This window comes from Cynocephalus volans, chromosome 16 (assembly GCF_027409185.1).
Source record: "Cynocephalus volans isolate mCynVol1 chromosome 16, mCynVol1.pri, whole genome shotgun sequence".
NCBI lineage: Eukaryota > Metazoa > Chordata > Mammalia > Dermoptera > Cynocephalidae > Cynocephalus > Cynocephalus volans.
The window spans coordinates 55,315,522-55,337,873 of NC_084475.1; the positions used below are offsets into that span (position 1 = coordinate 55,315,522).

The 22,352-nt window shown below is 36.1% G+C and overlaps 1 protein-coding gene across 6 annotated transcripts in view; it reads right to left on the reverse strand.

Moving 5' to 3' along the window:
- Positions 1-22,352, reverse strand: part of MPDZ (multiple PDZ domain crumbs cell polarity complex component) — a 170,578-nt gene that overhangs the window by 131,562 nt on the left and 16,664 nt on the right. For all 6 annotated transcript variants that reach the window (XM_063080257.1, XM_063080259.1, XM_063080262.1 and 3 more), the window contains exons 2-3: positions 12,969-13,035; positions 10,872-11,038 (exon numbers count right to left, since the gene is read on the reverse strand). In XM_063080257.1, the coding sequence (XP_062936327.1) occupies positions 10,872-11,038; positions 12,969-12,984 (183 nt within the window). In that variant the 5' untranslated portion in view covers positions 12,985-13,035. The remainder of the gene's footprint in view (positions 1-10,871; positions 11,039-12,968; positions 13,036-22,352) is intronic.

The window sequence follows — 22,352 nt, forward strand, 5'->3', positions numbered from 1 at the left end:
CTGAACAGCTATGGAGAGCCACAGCATTCCTCTTGGGGGTGAAGGCTACCACCCAAAACTGCTAATACCTCACCCAGACTATCCTACTTCACAGTGGTGCTGCAGACCATTCCAGTGTCCCTCCTGAGAGTACATGGCCCCATACAGAAATCCAGTGACACCCCCCAATGTAGACCACTTCAACAACAAAGGTACAGAGTACCTCAACGCCTCCCCTTGGGATACAGGGCTCTGCCCAGAGCCCTAGTGAAACCACTGAATCACCCACTCTAGAAGAGGGGTTGTTAAGCACCCCATTATCCCTCTCAATGCCTAAGGTCCTAACCTCAACCCCCAGAAACCCCACCAGGGTCGTCCATTTAAGCTGAGGACCTTCTGATCACTCCAGATCAATTATCAGGGTCCCAGAACACTAGCCCAGGTGCCAGCAAGTCCACCCACGGTCACTCACCTCAGCCAAGGAGCGACAGGGCATCCAGGAACTCCTCCCAAGAACCCAAGATCTTGCCTACAACATTGATGACACAATCTAGTGTCCCTCACTTCAGCAAAACACTACTGAGTATTCCAGTGCCTAGGCAATGGAGGCAATCATAGTCAACTCTGATGCTGAATACAGTCAAAGTAACCATACAGAATCTATACTACTGCATCCATCTTGAACCAAAACTAAAACATCCTACCCAATGGTCAATATAAAACATATCTACAGGAGGGAATCTCTCTCCTCATAAGCCACTCCTGAATATTAGAAGAAGCAACTGCTCAACCAAATGCTCAAACGTCATCATAGGGATACTACAAATACAAAAAAATGAAATAAAATAATAAGAAAGAAAAACAAGAAAAGGTGACACCCCCAAAGGAATACAATAATTCTCCAGTACCAGATCCCAAACAACAGGAAACCTACAAAATGACCGAAAAAGAATTTCGAGAAACAATCTTAATGAAATTCAATATTATACAAGAAAACTCAGATAGACAAAACAATGAAATGAAAAAAAATAATCCAGGATCTGAAGGAGGAACTTTATAAAGAGATGAATAGCTTAGAAAAGAACATAGTAGAAGTCATGGAACTGAAGGATTCATTCAACAAAATAAAAAATACAACTGAGAACTTATGTAATAGGCTAGAGCAAGCAGAAGAAAGAATTTCTGACTTTGAACACAGGCTTTTAAGAATAACACAGGCACACACAAAAAAAAGAATCAAAAAATATGAAGAAAACATACAAGAGCTGTCAGACAACACTAAGCATACAAATGTCCGAATTATGGGTGTTCTGGAAGGAGAGGAGAAAGGAAAAAAAACTGAATAAATATTGAACAAAATAACAGCGGAAAACCTTCCAGGTATTGAGAGAGATGTGGACCTCCACATCCAACAGGCTCAAAGATCCCCATTCGGATTCAATCCAAAAACGTCCTCTCTGAGACACAATTTTGTTAAACTGTCAAAAGTAAAAGACAGAAAGAGAATCAACAACAAGAAAAAAGAGCAAGAGAAAAGCATCAAGTCAACTATAACATAGTCCCTGTCAGACTAACAGCAGATTTCTCAACAGAAACCGTATAGGCCAAGAGAGTGGGATGATACATTCAAAGAAAAAACTGCCAGCCAAGAATACTATACCCAGCAAGCCTCTCTTTCAAAAATGAAGGGGAAATGTATATTTCCCAGACAAACAAAAACTGGGAGTTAATCACCACACAACCAGCCCTACAAGAAATCCTCAAGGGAGTCCTTCATATGAAATCCAAAACATGATAATCACCACCATGAATGCACGAGAAAGAACAAAATCCACTAGTAGAGTAGACATGCAACTGAGAAAGGGAAAGAAGCTATCTTACCAATTCAAAAAAACAACAAACACTTAAGAAAAATGAAAAAAGGAAAAGGAAAAAAGATGTTTAAAACAACCACACAAAAATCAATAAAATTCCAGAAGTAAGACAATACATGTCAACAACAACCCCAAACATAAACTGATTAAATTCCCCACTGAAAAGACACAGACTGGCTGAATGGATGAAAAAACGACACAACTATATGCTGCCTACAAGAAATGCACCTCACCTGTAAAGACTCTCATACATTAATAGTAAAGGGATAGAAAAACATATACCACACTGTAGGAGGTTAACATCTTGTGATATGTTCTGCTAAGAGAATGGTCATTACCTCTGGCCGCAGCCAGAAGAGACACATGATGCCAGTACGCATGAGGAACGTGTTGCACACAGTGTTTCTCAAGATGATAACACCAGCTGTTAGAAACTGTTGCTTACACAGGGTCCTTGTGAGTATGCAGTATAGTCTGTTCAAATAAATTTCAGGAAGTTCTGCCCCAGGGGCTCCCCCTCCTTTATCCCTGCTCGCATACTTTTCTCACAGCTTTCATAATAAATATCCATTGTACTTTGACTCTAGGCCTTCACTTACTTAGTGAATGGTTGCTTTTAGCCCTTCAGTTGCAACTGCCATTGTCTCCGAGTAGTTCCTTACAACCTCCGCTTCAACATTGGTCACATCAAACAAATAGAAATCCAAAATGAGCAAGAGTAGCTATTCTAATATCAGATAAAATACACTTTAAACCAAAAACCATAAAAAAGAGGAAAGAAGGTCATTATATAATGATAAAGGGAGATCTATCCTGTAAGAGGCTATAAAAATCATAAATATATACACACTCAGCATTGGGGCACACAGATACATAAAAAAAACCACTATTAGACCCAAAGAGAGAGACAGACCCCAATACAATAATTGGGGACCTCAACTACTCTCTCTTGACATGGACAGATCATCTAAGCAACAGATCAGACAAACACAGGATTTAAAATACACTTTAGACCAAGAGAACTTATCAAACATCTACTGAACATTTCATCCAACAGCTAAAGAATATATATTCTTCTCATCAGCACATGGAACATTCTCCAGGATATACCACATATTAGGTCACAAAGCAAGTCTCAACAAATTTTCAAAAACTGAAATCATTTCCTGTATCTCCCAGACCACAATGGATTAAAACTAGAAATTAGTAACAAGCGAAATGTTGGACACTATACAAATACACAGAAATTAAACAAGTTCCTGAATGGCCTTTGGGTCAAAGAAGAAACTAAACAGGAAATTTAAAAATGTCTTGAAATAAATGAAAATAAAGGCACATAATACCAAAACCTATGAGATATAACAAAAGCAGTGCTAAGAGGGAAGTTTATTGCAAATGCTTACTTCAAAAGAATAGAAAGACTTCAAATAAACACCTTAATGTTACACCTCAAAGGATTAGAAAAACAAGAACAATCTAGCCTCAAAATCAGTAGATGGAGAGAAATAATTAAATGAGAGCAGAACTAAGTGAAACAGACACCAATAAAAGATACAAAAGATCAATGAAACAAAAAGTTGGATTTTTGAGAAGATAAAATAGATAAACAATTAGCTAGACTAAAAAAAGAGAGAAGACACAAATAACAAAAATCAGAAATGAAAAAAGGAGACATTACAACCAATACCACAGAAACACAAACAATCATTAGAGACTATTATGAAAACCTATATGCCAACAAACTTGAAAACCTAGAGGAAATGAATAAGTTTCTAGACACATACAAACTTCCAAGACTGAACCAAGAAGAAACAGAAAATCTGAACAGACCAATAGCTAGCTATGACCCTGAAGTAGTAATCAGTAGTCTTCAAACAAAGAAAAACCTAGGACCAGATGGCTTCACTGCTGAATTCTACCAAGCCTTTAAAGTAAAATACAAATCCTTTCCAAACTATTCCAAAACACTGAAACAGAGGCCATTCTCCCAGACTCATTCTTTGAGGCCAGCAACATCCTAATAACAAAAGAAGACAGAGATATAACAAAAAAGAAAAGTACAGGCCAATATCCTTGATGAACATCAACACAAAAATCCTCAAAAAATATTATCATACAAAATACAACAGCACGTCAAAAAGATTATACATAATGATGACGTGGGATTCATCCTAGTGATGCAAGGATAGTTCAACATAATGCAGATCAATAAATATGATACACCACATTAACAAAATCAAGGACAGAAACCAGCTGATTATCACAATAGATGCAGAAAAAGCATTTGACAAAATTCAACCTCCCTTCATTAAAAAGACTCTCAACAAATTACATATAGATGGAAAGTAACTCAACACAATAAAAGCTATATATGACAAACCCACCACCAATATCATCCTAAATGGGGAAAAGCTGAAATCTTTTTCTTTAAGAGCAGGAAAAAGACAAGGATTACCACTCTCACCACTTCTATTTAACATAGTATTGGAAGTACTTGCCATAGCAATCAGGCAAAAGAAAGAAAGAAACTTCCCCCTCAATACTGCTTTTGCAGTATCCCACAGGTTTTGGTATGTGTATCATTGTTTTCATTAGTTTCAATAAATTTTTTGATTTCCTGCTTGATTTCTTCTTGGACCCATATGTCATTAAGCAGAATGCTGTTTAATTTCCATGTGTTTGTATAGTTTCCAGAGTTTCGTTTGTTATTAATTTCTAGTTTTAGTCCATTGTGGTCTGAGAAGATACATGGGATAATTCCAATTTTTTTGAATTTATTGAGTCTTGATTTGTGACCTAATATGTGATCTATCCTGGAGAATGATCCATGTGCTGATGAGAAGAATGAATATTCTGAGGTTGTTGGGTGGAATGTTCTGTAGATATCTGCCAATTCCAATTGGTCTAGAGTCTTGTTTAGATCTTGTGTTTCTCTACTGATTCTTTGCCTAGATGATCTGTCTTAAATGCTCACTTCAGAAGAATGGAAAGATGGCAAGTGAACAACCTAACACTTCACCTTAAAGAACTAGAAAAACAAGAACAATCCAATCCTAAAGTTAGCAGACGGAAAGAAATCATTAAGATCAGAGCAGAACTGAATGAAATTGAAAACCAAAAAACAATTCAAAAGATCAACGAATCACAAAGTTGGTTTTTTGAGAAGATAAATAAAATTGACAAACCATTAGCATGGCTAACAAAAAAAAGAAGAGAGAAGACTCAAATAACAAAAATTAGAAATGAAAAAGGCGATATTACAACGGATTCATCTGAAATACAAGGAATCATTCGAGACTACTATAAACAACTATACACCAACAAATTTGAAAATCTGGAGGAAATGGATAAATTTCTGGACACACACAAGCTCCCAAAACTGAACCATGAAGACGTAGAAAATTTGAACAGACCAATAACAATAAAGGAGATTGAAGCTGTTATCAGAAGGCTCCCAACAAAGAAAAGCCCAGGACCAGATGGATTCACAGCAGAATTTTACCAAACATTCAAAGAGGAATTGACACCAATTCTTTACAAACTATTCCAAAAGATTGAAACGGATGCAAATCTCCCAAACTCATTCTATGAAGCAAACATCATCCCGATACCAAAACCAGGTAAAGATATAACCAAAAAAGAAAACTACAGGCCGATATCCTTGATGAATATAGATGCAAAAATCCTCACTAAAATACTAGCAAACAGAATACAGCAACACATACGAAAAACTATTCATCACGATCAAGTGGGATTCATCCCAGGGATGCAAGGTTGGTTCAACATACGCAAATCAATAAATGTGATACACCATATTAATAAACTCACACACAAGGACCATATGATTATCTCTATAGATGCTGAAAAAGCATTTGATAAAGTTCAGCACTCATTCTTGACAAAGACCCTCTATAAGTTAGGTATAGAGGGAAAGTATCTCAACATAATTAAAGCCGTATATGCCAAACCCACTGCCAATATCATCCTGAATGGGGAAAAGCTGAAAGCTATTCCTTTAAGAACAGGAACTAGACAAGGATGCCCACTCTCACCACTCCTATTCAACATAGTGTTGGAAGTACTAGCCAGAGCAATCAGAGAAGAGAAGGAAATAAAGGGCATCCAGATTGGAAAAGATGAAGTCAAACTGTCCCTGTTTGCAGATGACATGATCCTATATATCGAACAGCCTAAAACCTCTACAAAAAAACTCTTGAAATTGATAAATGATTTCAGCACAGTAGCAGGATACAAAATCAACACACAAAAATCAGTAGCATTTCTTTTCTCCAATAGTGAACATGCAGAACGAGAAATCAAGAAAGCCTACCCATTTACAATAGCCACCAAAAGAAAAAAATACTTAGGGATTGAGTTAACCAAGGAGGTGAAAAATCTCTATAATGAGAACTACAAACCACTGCTGAGAGAAATTAGAGAGGATACAAGAAGATGGAAAGATATTCCATGCTCTTGGATTGGAAGAATCAACATAGTGAAAATGTCCATACTACTCAAAGTGATATACAAATTCAATGCAATCCCCATCAAAATTCCAAAGACTTTTTTCTCAGAAATGGAAAAAACTATCCAGTCATTTATATGGAACAATAAAAGACCACGCATAGCCAAAGAAATGCTGAGCAAAAAAAATAAAGCTGGAGGCATAACACTACCTGACTTTAAGCTATACTATAAAGCGATAATAACCAAAACAGTATGGTACTGGCATAAAAACAGACACACTGACCAATGGAATAGAATAGAGAATCCAGAAATCAACCCACACACTTATTGCCATCTGATCTTTGACAAAGGCACCAAGCCTATTCACTGGGGAAGGGACTGCCTCTTCAGCAAATGGTGCTGGGATAACTGGATATCCATATGCAGGAGAATGAAACTAGATCCATACCTCTCACCGTATACTAAAATCAACTCAAAATGGATTAAGGATTTAAATATACACCCTGAAACAATAAAACTTCTTAAAGAAAACATAGGAGAAACACTTCAGGAAATAGGACTCGACACAGACTTCATGAACACGACCCCAAAAGCACGGGCAACCAAAGGAAAAATAAACAAATGGGATTATATCAAACTGAAAAGCTTCTGCACAGCAAAAGAAACAATTAACAGAGTTAAAAGACAACCAACAGAGTGGGAGAAAATATTTGCAAAATATACATCTGACAAAGGATTAATATCCAGAATATACACGGAACTCAAACAACTTTACAAGAAGAAAACAAGCAATCCAATTAAAAAATGGGCAAAAGAGCTAAGCAGGCATTTCTCTAAGGAAGATATACAAATGGCCAACAGACATATGAAAAAATGCTCAACATCACTCAGCATCCGGGAAATGCAAATCAAAACCACACTGAGATACCATCTAACCCCAGTTAGGATGGCTAAAATCCAAAAGACTCTGAACGATAAATGCTGGCGAGGTTGCGGAGAAAAAGGAACTCTCATACATTGTTAGTGGGACTGCAAAATGGTGCAGCCTCTATGGAAAATGGTATGGAGGTTCCTCAAACAACTGCAGATAGATCTACCATACGACCCAGCTATCCCACTGTTGGGAATATACCCAGAGGAATGGAAATCATCAAGTCGAAGGTATACCTGTTCCCCAATGTTCATCGTAGCACTCTTTACAATAGCCAAGAGTTGGAACCAGCCCAAAGGCCAATCATCAGATGAGTGGATACGGAAAATGTGGTACATCTACACAATGGAATACTATTCAGCTATAAAAACGAATGAAATACTGCCATTTGCAACAACATGGATGGACCTCGAGAGAATTATATTAAGTGAAACAAGTCAGGCACAGAAAGAGAAATACCACATGTTCTCACTTATTGGTGGGAGCTAAAAATTAACATATAAATTCACACACACACACACACACACACACACACAAAACCGGGGGGGGGGTGAGAAGATATAACAACCACAATTACTTGAAGTTGATACGACAAGCAAACTTGTTGGGGGGGAGGGGGGAGGGAGAAGGGAGGGAGGTTTTGGTGATGGGGAGCAATAATCAGTCACAATGTATATCGACAAAATAAAATTTAAAAAAAAGAAAGAAAGAAAGAGCATCCAGATTGGAAGAAAAGAAAGTCAAATTGTCCCTCTTTGCAGATGACATGATCCCATATATAGAAAAACTAAAAGACTCTACCAAAAAACTCTTAGAGCTGATAAACAAATTCAGTAAGGTTGCAGTATACAAAATCAATACACAAAAATCAGTAGTGTTTTTATACTCCAACAACACACTAGTAGAAAAAGAAATTTAAAAAGGAAGCGCATTTATAACAGCTACCCCCCCAAAATAATAAATAAATAACTAGGAATAAATTCAACCAAGCAGGTGAAAAGATCTCTGCAATGAGAACTATAAAACATTCCTGAAAGAAATTAAAGAGGACACAAAAGGATGGAAAGACTTTCCATGCTCCTGGATTGGAAGAATTAACATTGTGAAAATGCCCATACTACCCAAAGTGATCTACAGATCCACCATATACCAAAATCAACTCAAAATATATTAAAGACTTAAATATAAGACCTGAAACTATAAAACTCCTAGAATAAAACATACGGGAAACACTTCAGTATGTAGGACTGGGCAGAGACTTTATGAGTAAGACTCCAAAAGCACAGGCAACAAGAGAAAAAAATAAATAAATGGGATCATATCAAACAAAAAAGCTTCTGTACACCAAAGGAAACAATCAACAGAGTAAAAAAGCAACCTAGAGAATGGGAGAAAATAATTGTAAATCCAACACGGGATTAATATTCAGAATATACAAGGAACTCAAACAACTTAGTAAAAAACCAAATAATCCAATTTAAAAAATGGTCAAAAGAGCTGAGTAGACATTTTTCAAAGGAAAACAAATGGCCAACAAGTACATGAAAAAATGCTCATCATCACTAATCATCAGGGAAATGCAAATCAATATTACAATGATATATGAACTCATCCCAGTTAGACTGGCTATTATGAAAAAGAGAGTAACAAATGCTGGCAAGGATGCGGAGACAGGGGAATCCTTCTACACTGTTGGTGGGATTGAAAATTAGTATAGCCATTATGAAAAAGAGTTTGGAGGTTTTACAAACAACTATAGATAGAACTACCATACTATCCAGCAATCCCACCACTGAGTATATACCCAAAGGAAAGGAAACCATCATGTCAAAGAGATACCTGCACTCCCATGTTTATCACAGCAGTATTTACAACAGCTAAGTAATGGAACCAACCTAAATGTCCATTTATGGAGGACCGGATAAGGAAAATGTGGTAGATATACACAATGGAATACTACTCAGCCATAAAAAAGAATGAAATTCTGCCACTCACAGCAACATGAATGAGCTTGGAGAGAATTATGTTAAGTGAAACAAGCCAGGCACAGAAAGAGAAATACCACATGTCCTCGCTCCTAAGTGGGAGCTAAAAAATAAAGAAGGAAGGAAGGGAGGGAGAGAGGGAAGGAAAGAACAATCACAATAATAAGTTGAACTTTCAGCAGGAGAGAACAGAACCATGGTTACAAGAGGTGGGAAAGGGGAGTTGGAGAGGGATAAGCAAGAAATTGGTTAATGGACACAAAGAATGATGACGTTTTGTAATGAATATGCTAATTATCTTAAGTTGATCATCACATATTGTACACAGTACTGATCATCAACTCTGTCTACAACAAAAATGTATAATCCACAACGTTTCAATAAAAAAAATATATGCTTATGTTCGAGATATTTTTTGTCCAGAAGCTTTCCAATCCATTCTGAAAATCAGCATGGAAAATCAGTCTTTTCAATAACCTGCAAAGGGGATAAACACAACTACATATAACAAAAACACTTTCAAATTCATGATCATGACTTTTAAAATCATTAAGTAGAAATACACTACAGAGAAATATTTGTGAAGATTCTTCTTGTTTTACGTTTTTTTTTTCCACTACCAAAATACCTATATTAAGAAGTTACATGACATTAAGCAAATTCCTTCTCTATTACTACTATTTGTTCTTTTACATTTGGCACATCTTGTGAGATTTTTTATTGAAACCATCTTTCACTGAATTATAAAACTAGTCCACAAGTTTCATTTTTAACCTTTTAAGGCAGAATATTTGCTAGGAAGTCATCCATAACCATTAAATTAATGCTAAAAAAAATGAGAGTGAACACTAACCTAGATAGAAGGTATAATTAGATTGACTTCAAACCTTGTGAAGATAACAAATATTTTTTTTTTAAACCTGAGAAATGGTGATTAAACTAAGTAAGTTCAAAGAACATCTGACTTCAGTTTCCATCCTGTCATTGTGATGTTTCAATTTTAATATAAATGCTTATAATTTTTAATGTTCATAATTTTTACAGGAAAAAAACCACCGTGTTACATTTAGAAGTTCTAATGTTTATCACCATCTGATGCTGTCATGGAAGCAATTGCTACTTACACTCTTTTAAGAAGTGAGAACTGCAATTCCTCTAACTGATGACAATGTAATTATTCCTTTTACTGTCAAAATAGAAGTGATTTCCCTTCCTCACACACATGATTATACATGCAAATCCAGGCTTATCTAAAATCTTATAAGTGCACTGAGTGTCTGAATCTGAATGAGCAAGTTCACATGAACAATGAGCCTTGGTGATCATGGAAACCAAGTCCACAGCCATCCACCCAAAACATATTTTTATCATCCCCTTCTCCTGTAGGAACTCATTCTTCGGCATCCGCACAGCTTTCAACACAATGTCATATCATCTACAATATACAGCAACAACCATTACAAAAATAACTAGGAGGAAAAAGCCACAGTGAATCTGAATGTCTCGTCTGGAGGTTTAAATGATTGCATTAACTATTCATTAACACATGCAAAAATCAGCCTTTCTGAAAAACAGGAGCCTTTCACAAGATCTGTGCCATGCTGTGAATGCCTGCTTGGTTGAATGATGTCTTACCTGGTCTTTCAGCTGCTGTACAGAAGTCTGAAGGTGCAGAATCTGACTGAAGAGCGGGCTCTGCAGGACTGACTTCAGAAGGCTCAGTTTGTCTTCATTTGCTACATCTCCCCGTTCTCGAAGCTTGGCCTGCAAGCGCTCTGCTGCCTGCAGGGCCCGATTTTTGTCTATACCAAAAAGCAATATTAGCCAATAAGATTCAAAGGACACATGTCAAACCTATGAGGATTTCATGCTTGCAGAAATCTTAAAATAACTCCTTTCAAGTGCACATAATTGTCTCTTTTTAATTGAGAACAAAATGGTACAAAAAGCACAAATTTTTTAAATTGAGTACAAATGAACAAAAAGCACAAAATTATGTTCTTTTTAATGCTTTAAATTTCTCTCCCCAAAATAAAACAGCAAAATTTTTTTGGCAGCTGGCAGTAGAGGGATCATACCCTGGAAAATAGCAAATTAAATAGCATATTTACATATGCTTCAAACTAATCCAATTCAAATAGTTATCCAGCACTTCATGAATCAGGCACAAAGTTGCAAAAGTAAATATTTTGAGTAAATTGTGTCCTAATAGTTCTAATATCTCACACAAGCATACTTCCACCAGACAGTTTCTACCACAAATAGTTAAAAACATCTCCCTGAAATACATACATATAAACATACACTTAAACTTTCTTATAAGTGATGCCAAATTTGTTTTTTAAAAAAAACAAATATTGTTCAGATATATGCCCTAACAGATTCATGATAGTAACAAGTATATCTATTAAAATATGTTTTCCATATTACAGTAATCAAAAATAGTGGAAATCATCACCAGAGATAGTTTCTATAGCACCAAATCTGGAATTACACAGAAATGGGGTAATTAAAACATGAATTGATATTGACCACAAGTCCACACACGTACACACACACACAAAGTAAAACAAAAAATATTTAATCACATGCAGAATTTTAAAAGCAAACAATGATAAAGACACACATGAGAATTTTATTCTGGGTCCTATTTTCTCTGGTATTTCAGAATACAAATATAATATTTATTCCCATGTCAATTCTTGGAAGACATGCAACTCAGTAATAGTTAACAGAATACAGTAAAGACTAGAATGTAATGGTTTAAACAATTCTATATTTCCCCTTTCCTTTCCACTAACTTATAGAAACTTTCCTATGTGGAATAGTAGCCTTTATGGTGTACAACTTCAGTATAAAATGTGTGATGAAGGAAAAGTACATCCCTGAATTTTCATTACCAGCAGAGTACCAAGAACAAAAATCACAGTAATGATCCCCACGATCACAAAATCAGGTTCCTTCTCCCTTTACTGCCACCAACTCTCATAACTCACAGCTGTCAAGGTATCAGCAATAATCAACAAGGTGCCAGAGTGGAAATCCAGACACTTTCCAACAGTCTTACACAAAGAGCTATCTGGTAAGAGATTGAGGTGTCAGATGATTGCAGGTATGTACCAGACCTGATATACCTGTTAAATAGTTCTACAAACCAATTTCTATAAAACTAAAGAGCAGTGGAGAAAAAAAGATTTAACATATAAGCCTGGGAAATCTGGTTATTTCAATATAAATTATTTTATGTTGAAATTAAACTGCTTTAAATGAAGTTTGTCAGCCTCAATGTTTGATACTGTTCTCTTTTTTCCAATTAAAAGCAGAGGTCAGTAATTCTCCACCTGCCACAAATAAAAGGAAAAGTAATGATCTTCTTTCAGTACTGAAAATGCTGTTAAACTTTCTGGTGCTATCCAGAAACAATCATTAACCAGAACTGAGTTCATAAATCAGAATTGAGCTTACATTATGCTTTATTAAAACACATAATTGGTAGAATATCTCATATGTATTTAACTTTTGCTTACAAGTGATTTGTTTCTTATAATACTTCAGGTGAAACTGTCTAAATACAGAAACACATTACCCAAATATAGTGCTAGTGGGTAAAAACCTTTTAAATCTAAGTTACTACAGACAGAATCCTGTGATGTACAACATACAATATTTCAAAGATCCTAGTGGAAGGAGTTTCAATTCTTACAAAAGTAGGCAGAAAGGAGTAATTCTTACCTAAGGTCTCCAGCATTTTTTCAAAATTCAGTTCTTCTCTATAATTCTTTAAAACAGCAACTTTTCTCTGGGGAGAAAAGAAATAAAATGGAATGGTTATGTTTTATCAGAACTTTATTATTGCATTCTAGAACTAAATACTCTAAAAAGCACTTGATACTACTATAATGCCTTTGATTATTAAAATCCTGTTGATTTAACTTAAAATAGTTCTATTTACAGGCAAAAAAGAAAGTAATCATTTTAGGACTTACTTATATATATTTGCCCATAATACTTGCATAGTAGAGTAAAAGGCATGCACTGTTTTAAATAATGGTAGATGTTTCCAAACTATTTCTTTAAGAGCTTCTCAACACATACTGCTATAATCTTGGATTCACTTACAAATCCTTAACCACAGAATAAGGAGCTTACTTGACTGCATAAGAAATTCTTTTTTCTTTAATTGAAACTGTTGATTGTACATATCTGTGGGGTACACAGGTATACCAATATCAATACCTGTGTGCAATATGTGACGTTCAAATAAGGACAATTAGTATTTTCAACATTATACAATGGAATTGATTTTTGCGGCCCTTTACAAATTCCCCCCTAACCCGCCTTTCCCTCCCCCTTTCCCACCTCTGGTAACCTCAGTTCTGTTTTCTCCTCTTGAAAGTTCAATGTATACTTCCTTCCTTCCTCCCTCCCTCCCTCTCTCCCTCTGTCCCTCCCTTCCTTCCATTTATTTTTTTTAGTTCCCACTTATGAGTGAGGACATACAATAGTTCTCTTTCTGTGCCTGGCTTATTTCATTTAACATAATTTTCTCTAAATTCATCCAGTGAATGACTGTATTCTTTTTATGGCAGAGTAGTATTCCATTGTCTACATATATATACCACATTTTCCTTATCCAGTTGTCTGACGATGGACATTTAGGTTGGTTCTAACTCTTGGCTATTGTAAATAGAGCTGCAATAAACATGACAGTGCATAAGAAATTCTATGGGCAAAAATGTAAAAAGTAGAAGATGTGACCCTGCCCTCCAATGCTCATAGCCTCAGCTGGGGAGACAATATACACACACCAATTAGAAATGAATTGTGACACTCAAGTAGTACATGAACCACCAGAATACATTAAATAACAGATGAAAACGTGTATAAAAGAGAGCAAAGTGTTAATACTTTTTCAAAGGTTTTCAAAGTTCTCTCCTGACTATAATGTTCTCCCCTTTCCCATTCAAAAAAATCTCAACTCCTTCAACCCATCTTTCTCTGAAAATACTTAACTAGACTCTTTGAAATATTAGATATAGATCTGCACCACATCACTAACCCATCTTCAACCTTTGCTGTCTGACAATTCTGCACAACTATCTCCATAGTTCCACCTCTCCTTTGTCTCACAGAAAACCCCAAGTTATCAGGAAGTCAGTTGCTCATTCCTCCAACAGAGAAAAGGAATCCACCATAATACATCACCATCTTTCAGCTGGAAGTTGAAACAAGGGATTTCTCTGAGAAAGAACAAACAGCCCCCATTACCTCTTTAAGAGAAAATACATTTTGTCAAAAAAGGAAGTATGTGATGTAGATGAGCAGATGCATGGAATGTCAATGCCTGCAATTGCCCTGTGTAATGACGGAGAGTAGTACTTTCCACTTTCCTTACTCTAATTTAGAATACATTGTTTAAAACATCAACTCCATCTCAAGTAGTCAGATAGCTCAACTACTGGCACTTCTTTTATGTGCCCCAGTAACAAGAAAGGAGGGCACCAGCTCTGACTGAAACCTGAATAACAGTGTGATCTTGAAAAGGGGGCCTATCATCTCAACCTCAGTTTTCTAGAAAAAAGACTTACTCATTGGGTATATTGTGATAAATGAGATAAAGTATGCCAATTTCTAGCTCATAGCATAACTCATAACTATAAAATATATATTCAGGATTAATGCTGAGTCCACACAGACAGGCATTCCAATCCCAGGCATTTCGTAGTTTCATTAAGCATAATTAAATTAAGTGAGATCTTAAAAATAAATTAGTGACTTTTTTTTTCCTTAATTATTTATTCATTCGTTTTTGGCAGCTAGTTGGTACAGGAATCCAAACCCTTGACTTTGGTGTTATAACAATGCATCCTAACCCACAGAGCTAACCAGCCAGTCCCTATTCTTATTTTTAAGGAGAATATAATACTCTGTCATAGGATAGCATACTCTTATATCCCTCCCTCAAAAAAATAAAAGTAGAGGTAGACCAATATAAAGAAGTCCAGGTCTACAAAGGTATATTTAATTCAGTGGCCTAAAAGGAAGCATGACAGCAATGAAAAAGCATGGACTACAGTGTCTGATGACCTGAATTTAAATTTCAGCTTGACCATGTACTAGCATATGCCTTCGTTAAATCATTTATCTTTTCTGGATCGGAATCTCTGTTTACAAATGAATGATACTTATAAAGTTTTAAAAGATAAAATTATATACATGAGTGCTTGGTATGCACAATAAAATTTCGCTCTATTCTCTTTCCCCTATAAAAAATTAACTCCGAAAGATAGGCAGTATTCATGGTGTGGGAGTAGGGGGAAGAGCCTATGAATTTAGAAGCCCATTGATTTATGAGGAGTGTGCAGAGAAAGTACAGAGTAGGCACTTACCAACTGAGAAAAACACTGTCATCCAAAAGTTCACATACAAGTCAGTTATGCAGAAACAGAATTACTCCCCCTGCCACCATCTGCCCTCCAGAAACTCTTACCATAAAGGGTTTTTTTTTTTAAAAAAAAAGCCAATTCAGCTGTAATTCACTGACAGTAGCTCCCACATGAGAGCTCTACCTCTCTGAATTTCATTGATAAAAAAATTTCACAAAAAGTTTCACAGATTCTCTTCTCTGTTCCGATGTCCCTAAACTAAATACATACCATTTTTTGAGGTTTTCAGACAATTTCACCATTCCATTAGCAAACCTTACAAAGAGGCAAGGTTTTTTAAAAAATTGTCCTTTCTATGCCCGGTACTCCTATCCCAAATGATTCAGTTCTAATTAGAAGCAAACTCATTTGTAATCACAGATTTTTTGAGATGGAGAGATTAGTCCACTCCCTTCAAAATGCAGACATGAATTTTCCTTTTCACCCTTTCGCCATTCCACCATTGCCCCTCCCTTCTTACCCATCTCAACACTGTATGGAAATATAATGGTATGTGGATGAGAACAGTGGGTCATGACCAATGGTAAGACTTAAAGAAGATCCAACAACATGTCAGAAGAAGGCCAAATTCTGAGGGTTTTTTCTGGGCATTTCACACTAGCAGTGACAATGACAAATCAGAAAGGCAGTAAAGAGAAGAGATGAGCCATGGATGTGATAACAAGGAGGTTGCAACAAATGCTGGAGCAGAAGCAGCAATAACAGCAAACATGCAGCACCCACCACATGCTAGGCACTGTTCAAAGCATGTTATCTAGTTAAGCCCTTTAATACACCATCCACTCAATCTACAAATGAGGAAACTGAGGCACAGAAAGGTTAACTAACTTGCCTAGGGTCACACCACAAGTAAGAGATGGAGCCAGGATTTGAACACAGGCAGTCTGGTGCTAGAGTCTACAATTTAATTTCTCGATAGGAGAATAATTTACCTTATCATTCTCTTTCCTGTTTCCAAGTTCAAAATTGTCACACAGACCATGCTGTACATAAGATGAAACCAAAGGAAGAAACAGGGACCCAAACTGAATGAAGCTTGAAATGGAATAGAGTGGTGTAGACATTCAACATAGCCAACTGTCCACACAACATATGAACAAGACAGTATCATGTATTTTAGAAAACATTGGTAGGTCTATCAAAGGAAGATCAGCTATATTCACCATTTGCATAATGTTCATTCATGTTTAAACAAATCACTTTTAAAATCCAAGATTTTAAGAAAAATCCTCAAGAAAATCTAAGCCTCTTTATATTAACATTCAATGTACATTTTTTAAAAAATGGCTGTTACATTTCAAGTTACTAAATCCCTCAACAAAATGAGAGTTAAGAATATTCAAACAGTATAGAAAATACTAGTTCCCCTCTAGCTGATGTTCATGTATTCTGCTTGTAGCCACATCACTATTTGATTATAAATGAACCTAAAGTCTGTTTCAGTAATCGTGGCTGTCAGAACTACAAGACATATCAGTAATGACTCAATGAATTCAATATCTATCAGCACCACAGTGCTAGGCAAGCACAGTTTACACACATGACACCACAGGAGCAGGGACTCTGACCATCTTGCTCTGCACAATATCCTCCAGTACCTGGCATGCTATTCTTTCCATTTTCCAAATAAGACAACAGAGGAAAGGAGAGGTTGAGGACTTACTCAAGGTCACACAGCTAGTAAAGGGAGAACTTAGATTTGGACCCGACTCTGCCTGATTTTAAAGCCCATACTCTATCACACAACCCCATATTTCCCATATTGTAAAAATCACGAGGTAGAAATATATTATCAAATTAAAAAAAAAACAAGAACCTGTAGGAAAATATATTAGGTTGCTCCTATTTTTATAAAGGTTGCTCCTTTATAAAATAGAGGGGAAATGCTTGTATAAGTAAAAAAATAGGTTCATGTTTATAAAAGCATAGACTATTTCTGCAAGTTTTTCAAAGACATTAATAATGGGATGTGGCTGGGCTGGAGGACACTGAAAGAAACTTACTTTGCACTGCATTCCTTTTATGTTTTTAAAATTTTATATTTTGGGCCGAGCCCGTGGCACACTCGGGAGAGTGCGGCGCTGGGAGCGCAGCGGCGCTCCCGCCGCGGGTTCGGATCCTATATAGGAACAGCCGGTGCACTCACTGGCTGAGTACCGGTCACGAAAAAGACAAAAAAAAAAAAAAAATTTATATTTTAATAATAGGGTTGCCAGATTTAACACATAAAAATACAAGATGCCCAGTTAAACCTGAATTTCAGATAAATGAATAATTTTTTAGTGTATGTCCCATGCAATACTTGGGATACAGTTATACTAAAAACCTTATTTATCTGAAATTCAAATTTAACTGGGCACTCATTATTTTATCTGGCAACCTACTATGTATGTATTAGCTTAGAAAAAACTAAATTTAAAAAATCATTTTTAATTTAGGGTCTTCATGCTTCCTGCAAAACTTTAATATAAAGACAGAGTTGCCAAATCCTTTATAAATGTCTAAAGATTTTACCTGTAAAACCATATGATTCCCCAGTACTATTTCAGCAGGGGATAAAAATCAAACAAAATTCAGCCATTTCTCATTATCCTGGGGTTTTGGGGGAGGGGCAGGCCAGATTGCTTCCAGGACCCCACTGATACCAAAATCCACAGATGCTCGTTCCTGATATAAAATGGCTTAGTATTTGCAGAACACCTACACACATCCTCCTATATTCTTTAAGTCATCTCCATTGTATTATAATATCTAATACAATGCCTACACATCACTTCATTTGTGTGGGTTCAACATAATATTCAGCACACAGCAAATTCAAGTTTTTTGGAATTCTGTGGAATTATTTTTCTCAATATTTTCAATCCGAGGTTGGCTGAATCCATGAATACAGAACCCAGAGACACGGACAGCCAACTGTATTTGGTTTTATTAAGGAACAGGAACTGATTAATTGACTAACCATTTAACTTTTCAACAAGTTGTACTAATAATGTGTAAGCATAGCTTTTATGCAGCAGAAAATCACTGTTTGAAATATAACACAAATCATTCTGCCCAATGCAGATTATATGGCAACTAACAAGTGAAAATGTTTTATGCTAAAAATAACTCTATGAAGAGCAACTGCCCCAAATGCATATGATTTTCTAGTTATCTTAAACAATTCTGACTGAAAAAGAAATACAACATTAAAAGAGTTTGCTGCAATGGTCTGTAGCTTGGCAAAGTTACTCAGCATCTGTTATTGCATTTAAATTTAGCACATGTCTCACTCATAGCTGCTTTAGCACTACCTGAAGTTAGCAGACAAACGCCCAGTTGTAGTTAGGTGCAGATAGTGTGTGATAAATTCAATAGTCCATGACAGCAATACTCTCAATCATAATTCCTACTTTTTGGGTAATGTTATTGAACTATTGCTCTAAAAGCACAGAAAGGCCAAAGTACCCACCAGCATCATGCCGTTATCCAACAGAAAACACTCACCCTTTTCTTAGCATCTGTTCTTTTGAATTTCTCCCTCATTTTTACAGGCTTTGATCAAAAAAAGCATTCATGAACACAATTTTTATTTTCAAGTTGACATTTATAAATCTTCCTGAATTTCTTCAATAATAATAGAATTTATTAATTCTATTTTGCTCCCCCAAATCAAAGAAAACCAAGTATCAAGGAATCTTAACTTTACAACATACTTCAAATATTGATTGATATTCTTGTCCTTCCTTTATAAGATAAATTACCTGTCCAAAGTGAAAATGCTGAGGAGTTCACGGGGTTAGAAAAGAACTCAATTTCTGTTATTTAATGATTCAGCAAACATACAGGGGGCGCCTATATGGCTGGCATGTTGTTGGGTGGCAGAATTATAGAAATGAGGACACAATCTGGGAACTGACATGCAAGTAAGTGGAAGAAAAAGAACTAAACAGACAACTAAAATACAAGAACACAGAAGAGGAATACCAAACACAAACTGAGGAATCAGCGAAAGCTTACTGGAATTACAGACCCCTGCACAGAGTCCTGAATAATTGGTAGGATTTAATCAGAGCAGAAGGTGTGATAAAAGAGCTCCCCATGTAAAAGCAAGAGCAGATGGTACCTTCTGAGCACTGCAAGTAGCTTCTTATGCTTGGACTGGGGCTGAGGAAAAAGGAAAGACAGAGGTGATAAGGCTGGAGATGTGGTAAAGGACAAATTATTGAGGATCCTGCATACCATTCTTGAAGAGTTTACATTTAATTTGAAGTTTATTTTGGCAAAGTGAGTGACAAGGTCAGATTGCATTTTGGAAAGATCACTCCGGTAATGGTGTGGAAGCAAGACAAACTGGGAATAAGGAGGCCAGGTAAGAGGTATTTTAAAAAATAGAGATAAAAGTAAAAATAAGTGAAAATAGGAGATGGATTTGAGAATTAGTTAAGAACTATAAGTAACATGACCTGGTAACATGGAGGTAAAGAAGATGAGTATAGTATAAGTCCCAGCTTTCCTACTTGAGTTTTTGATTGGATGGTAATACCAAAAGAAGCAGGTCAATGATGTGACTGTTCCGGAAATAAACATCTGTCCTAATCAAGAGTCTGAATGTCTGAGTTATAGTACCTTATGATGCTGCTACAGACTGAAATGTGCTCCCTCAAATTTCATATGGTAAAGGCCTAATCCTCAATATGAATGATTTTGGAGATGGGACTTTTAGAAACAAGAGTAAACGAGGTCATAAAGGTGTGGTCCTAATCCAATAGAATCAATTGCCTCAAAGGAAAGGAAGAGAGAAAAATATCTACTTCCACCTCCCCATCCCCTGCCACAAGCACTGTGGAAAGGCCAAGTAAGGACATACCAAGAAGGTAGCCATCTGAAAGCCTGGAATAGAGCCCTCACCAGAAGCCAAACCCTGCCAGACCTTGATTTCGGACTTCCCAGAATAAATTTTTGTTGTTTAAGCTATCCAGTCTATGGTATTTGTTATGGTAGCCTAAGCTAATAAAGATTTCAACCTTCCCACAGCCCCTGCTCCAAGGAATATGCTACCGTGCACTATGCTATGCCCCTCTTGCCAACCATAACCAAGGGAACCAGAGTTGGGCTCCTACCCAATGGAAGACAATCTAAGTGCTGAACTAAAAAGTAGGGGCTAAAGTTTCTCTCAGAACTTAAGAAATATTGAGAGAATAGCCAATTAGTGGTAGAGCTAGAGTTGAAAGGATAGAAGAAGGTTGAGTAAGCGACAAAGAAGCTAAGATGAGACATAAACAAGCCAGAGTTATGAAAGAGAAAAACAAGTCAGTCTATCCAGACAGAAGAATAAGCTGACATTAAGAGAGAGGCAGGCAATCCTTGGGAGATACAACACAGCCACTATGAGGAAAACACAGAATAATTGGTCCATACAGATGCACAATCACTGACATCCATTCTTACAGTAAACCATATTTTGCCAGAGTTACCTAGCATGAAGTTCTGTTTGCTCCATTCAAACACACTTAACTACTATAGTATCGCACCATATCATCACATCCCAAACAAACCAATCCCCAACAAGTAACTCTGCTTAAGCAATGCCCTTTTTCTGCTAACTACTTCATTTGGACATTCTACTTCCAATGAAGATTTGAGGGAGTTTACAAGCAAAGACAACTTTAATAGGACCAGTGAGATAATTAACAATCCTACGGGAGAGATAGTTACATCAGAAAAACAAGACAGAGTGAAGTTCCTACTATGGTGGGTGAATGAAATACTGTGAAGTATTCTGTTTTTCTCGGAGCCTAAGAAAGGCCACCAGGCTGCAACCAAACAAAACATAAGTCCACTGTTGAAAAAGGAATGTGAGATCTAACTGACAAGTTTTCATTATATAAATGAAACCATAGTTACATGAACAATATTTACAAATAATAAAAATATTTCTGGCTCGAAAATTCCATTCATAGGAGGACAGAAATGCTCTCACTTCAAACTCCACTAGAAAAATAAGCCAAACATGCATGTTAAAAATTTAGTACCCCCCACAAAAAAACAACCAGAAATAGACTTTATATAATTTATATACCAAGAGAAAAAAAGATGAAAGAAAATTCAAGCAATCTAAAAGAGGTTGGAAATGGAGGGGGAAAAAATGAAAAAGCACAGAAAACATAAGCAAAAACAAAAACAAGGAGGGGAAAGATTTGAAATAAATCTAGATATCCATATTCACAATAAATATGAATGGGTTAAACTCACTTATTAAAGAAAAGACTGAATCCAGATCTCAAAAATGAAACTGAGAGTTATAAAATAAGTACAGTTTATTCATCTATATTTTTAAGTATGAAAAATATATGCTACCTACAAATATGTATATATGTGCTTTCATCATAGTCAACAATGAATTAAAAGTACACATCCTAAAATCACAGCAATAGTTACTTTTAGAGGTGGCCAGATGGAAGTAGTAGCCTCAGATCAGGAAGAGGGCAAAGGGGGAATTTAGCTTTCTCTATTTTTTTAAAGGAAACTGAACATTTTATAATGTTCTAAAAGTATACATGTAAAAAGTAATTGGGCTGAAATATTTATGAATAAAATTGTCCAATGTCTAGAATTCACTTCAAAATAATGGGAGGAGACAGGGAAAGGCTAAGAGTAAAGAATAAACAAGACTGGCCATGAACTA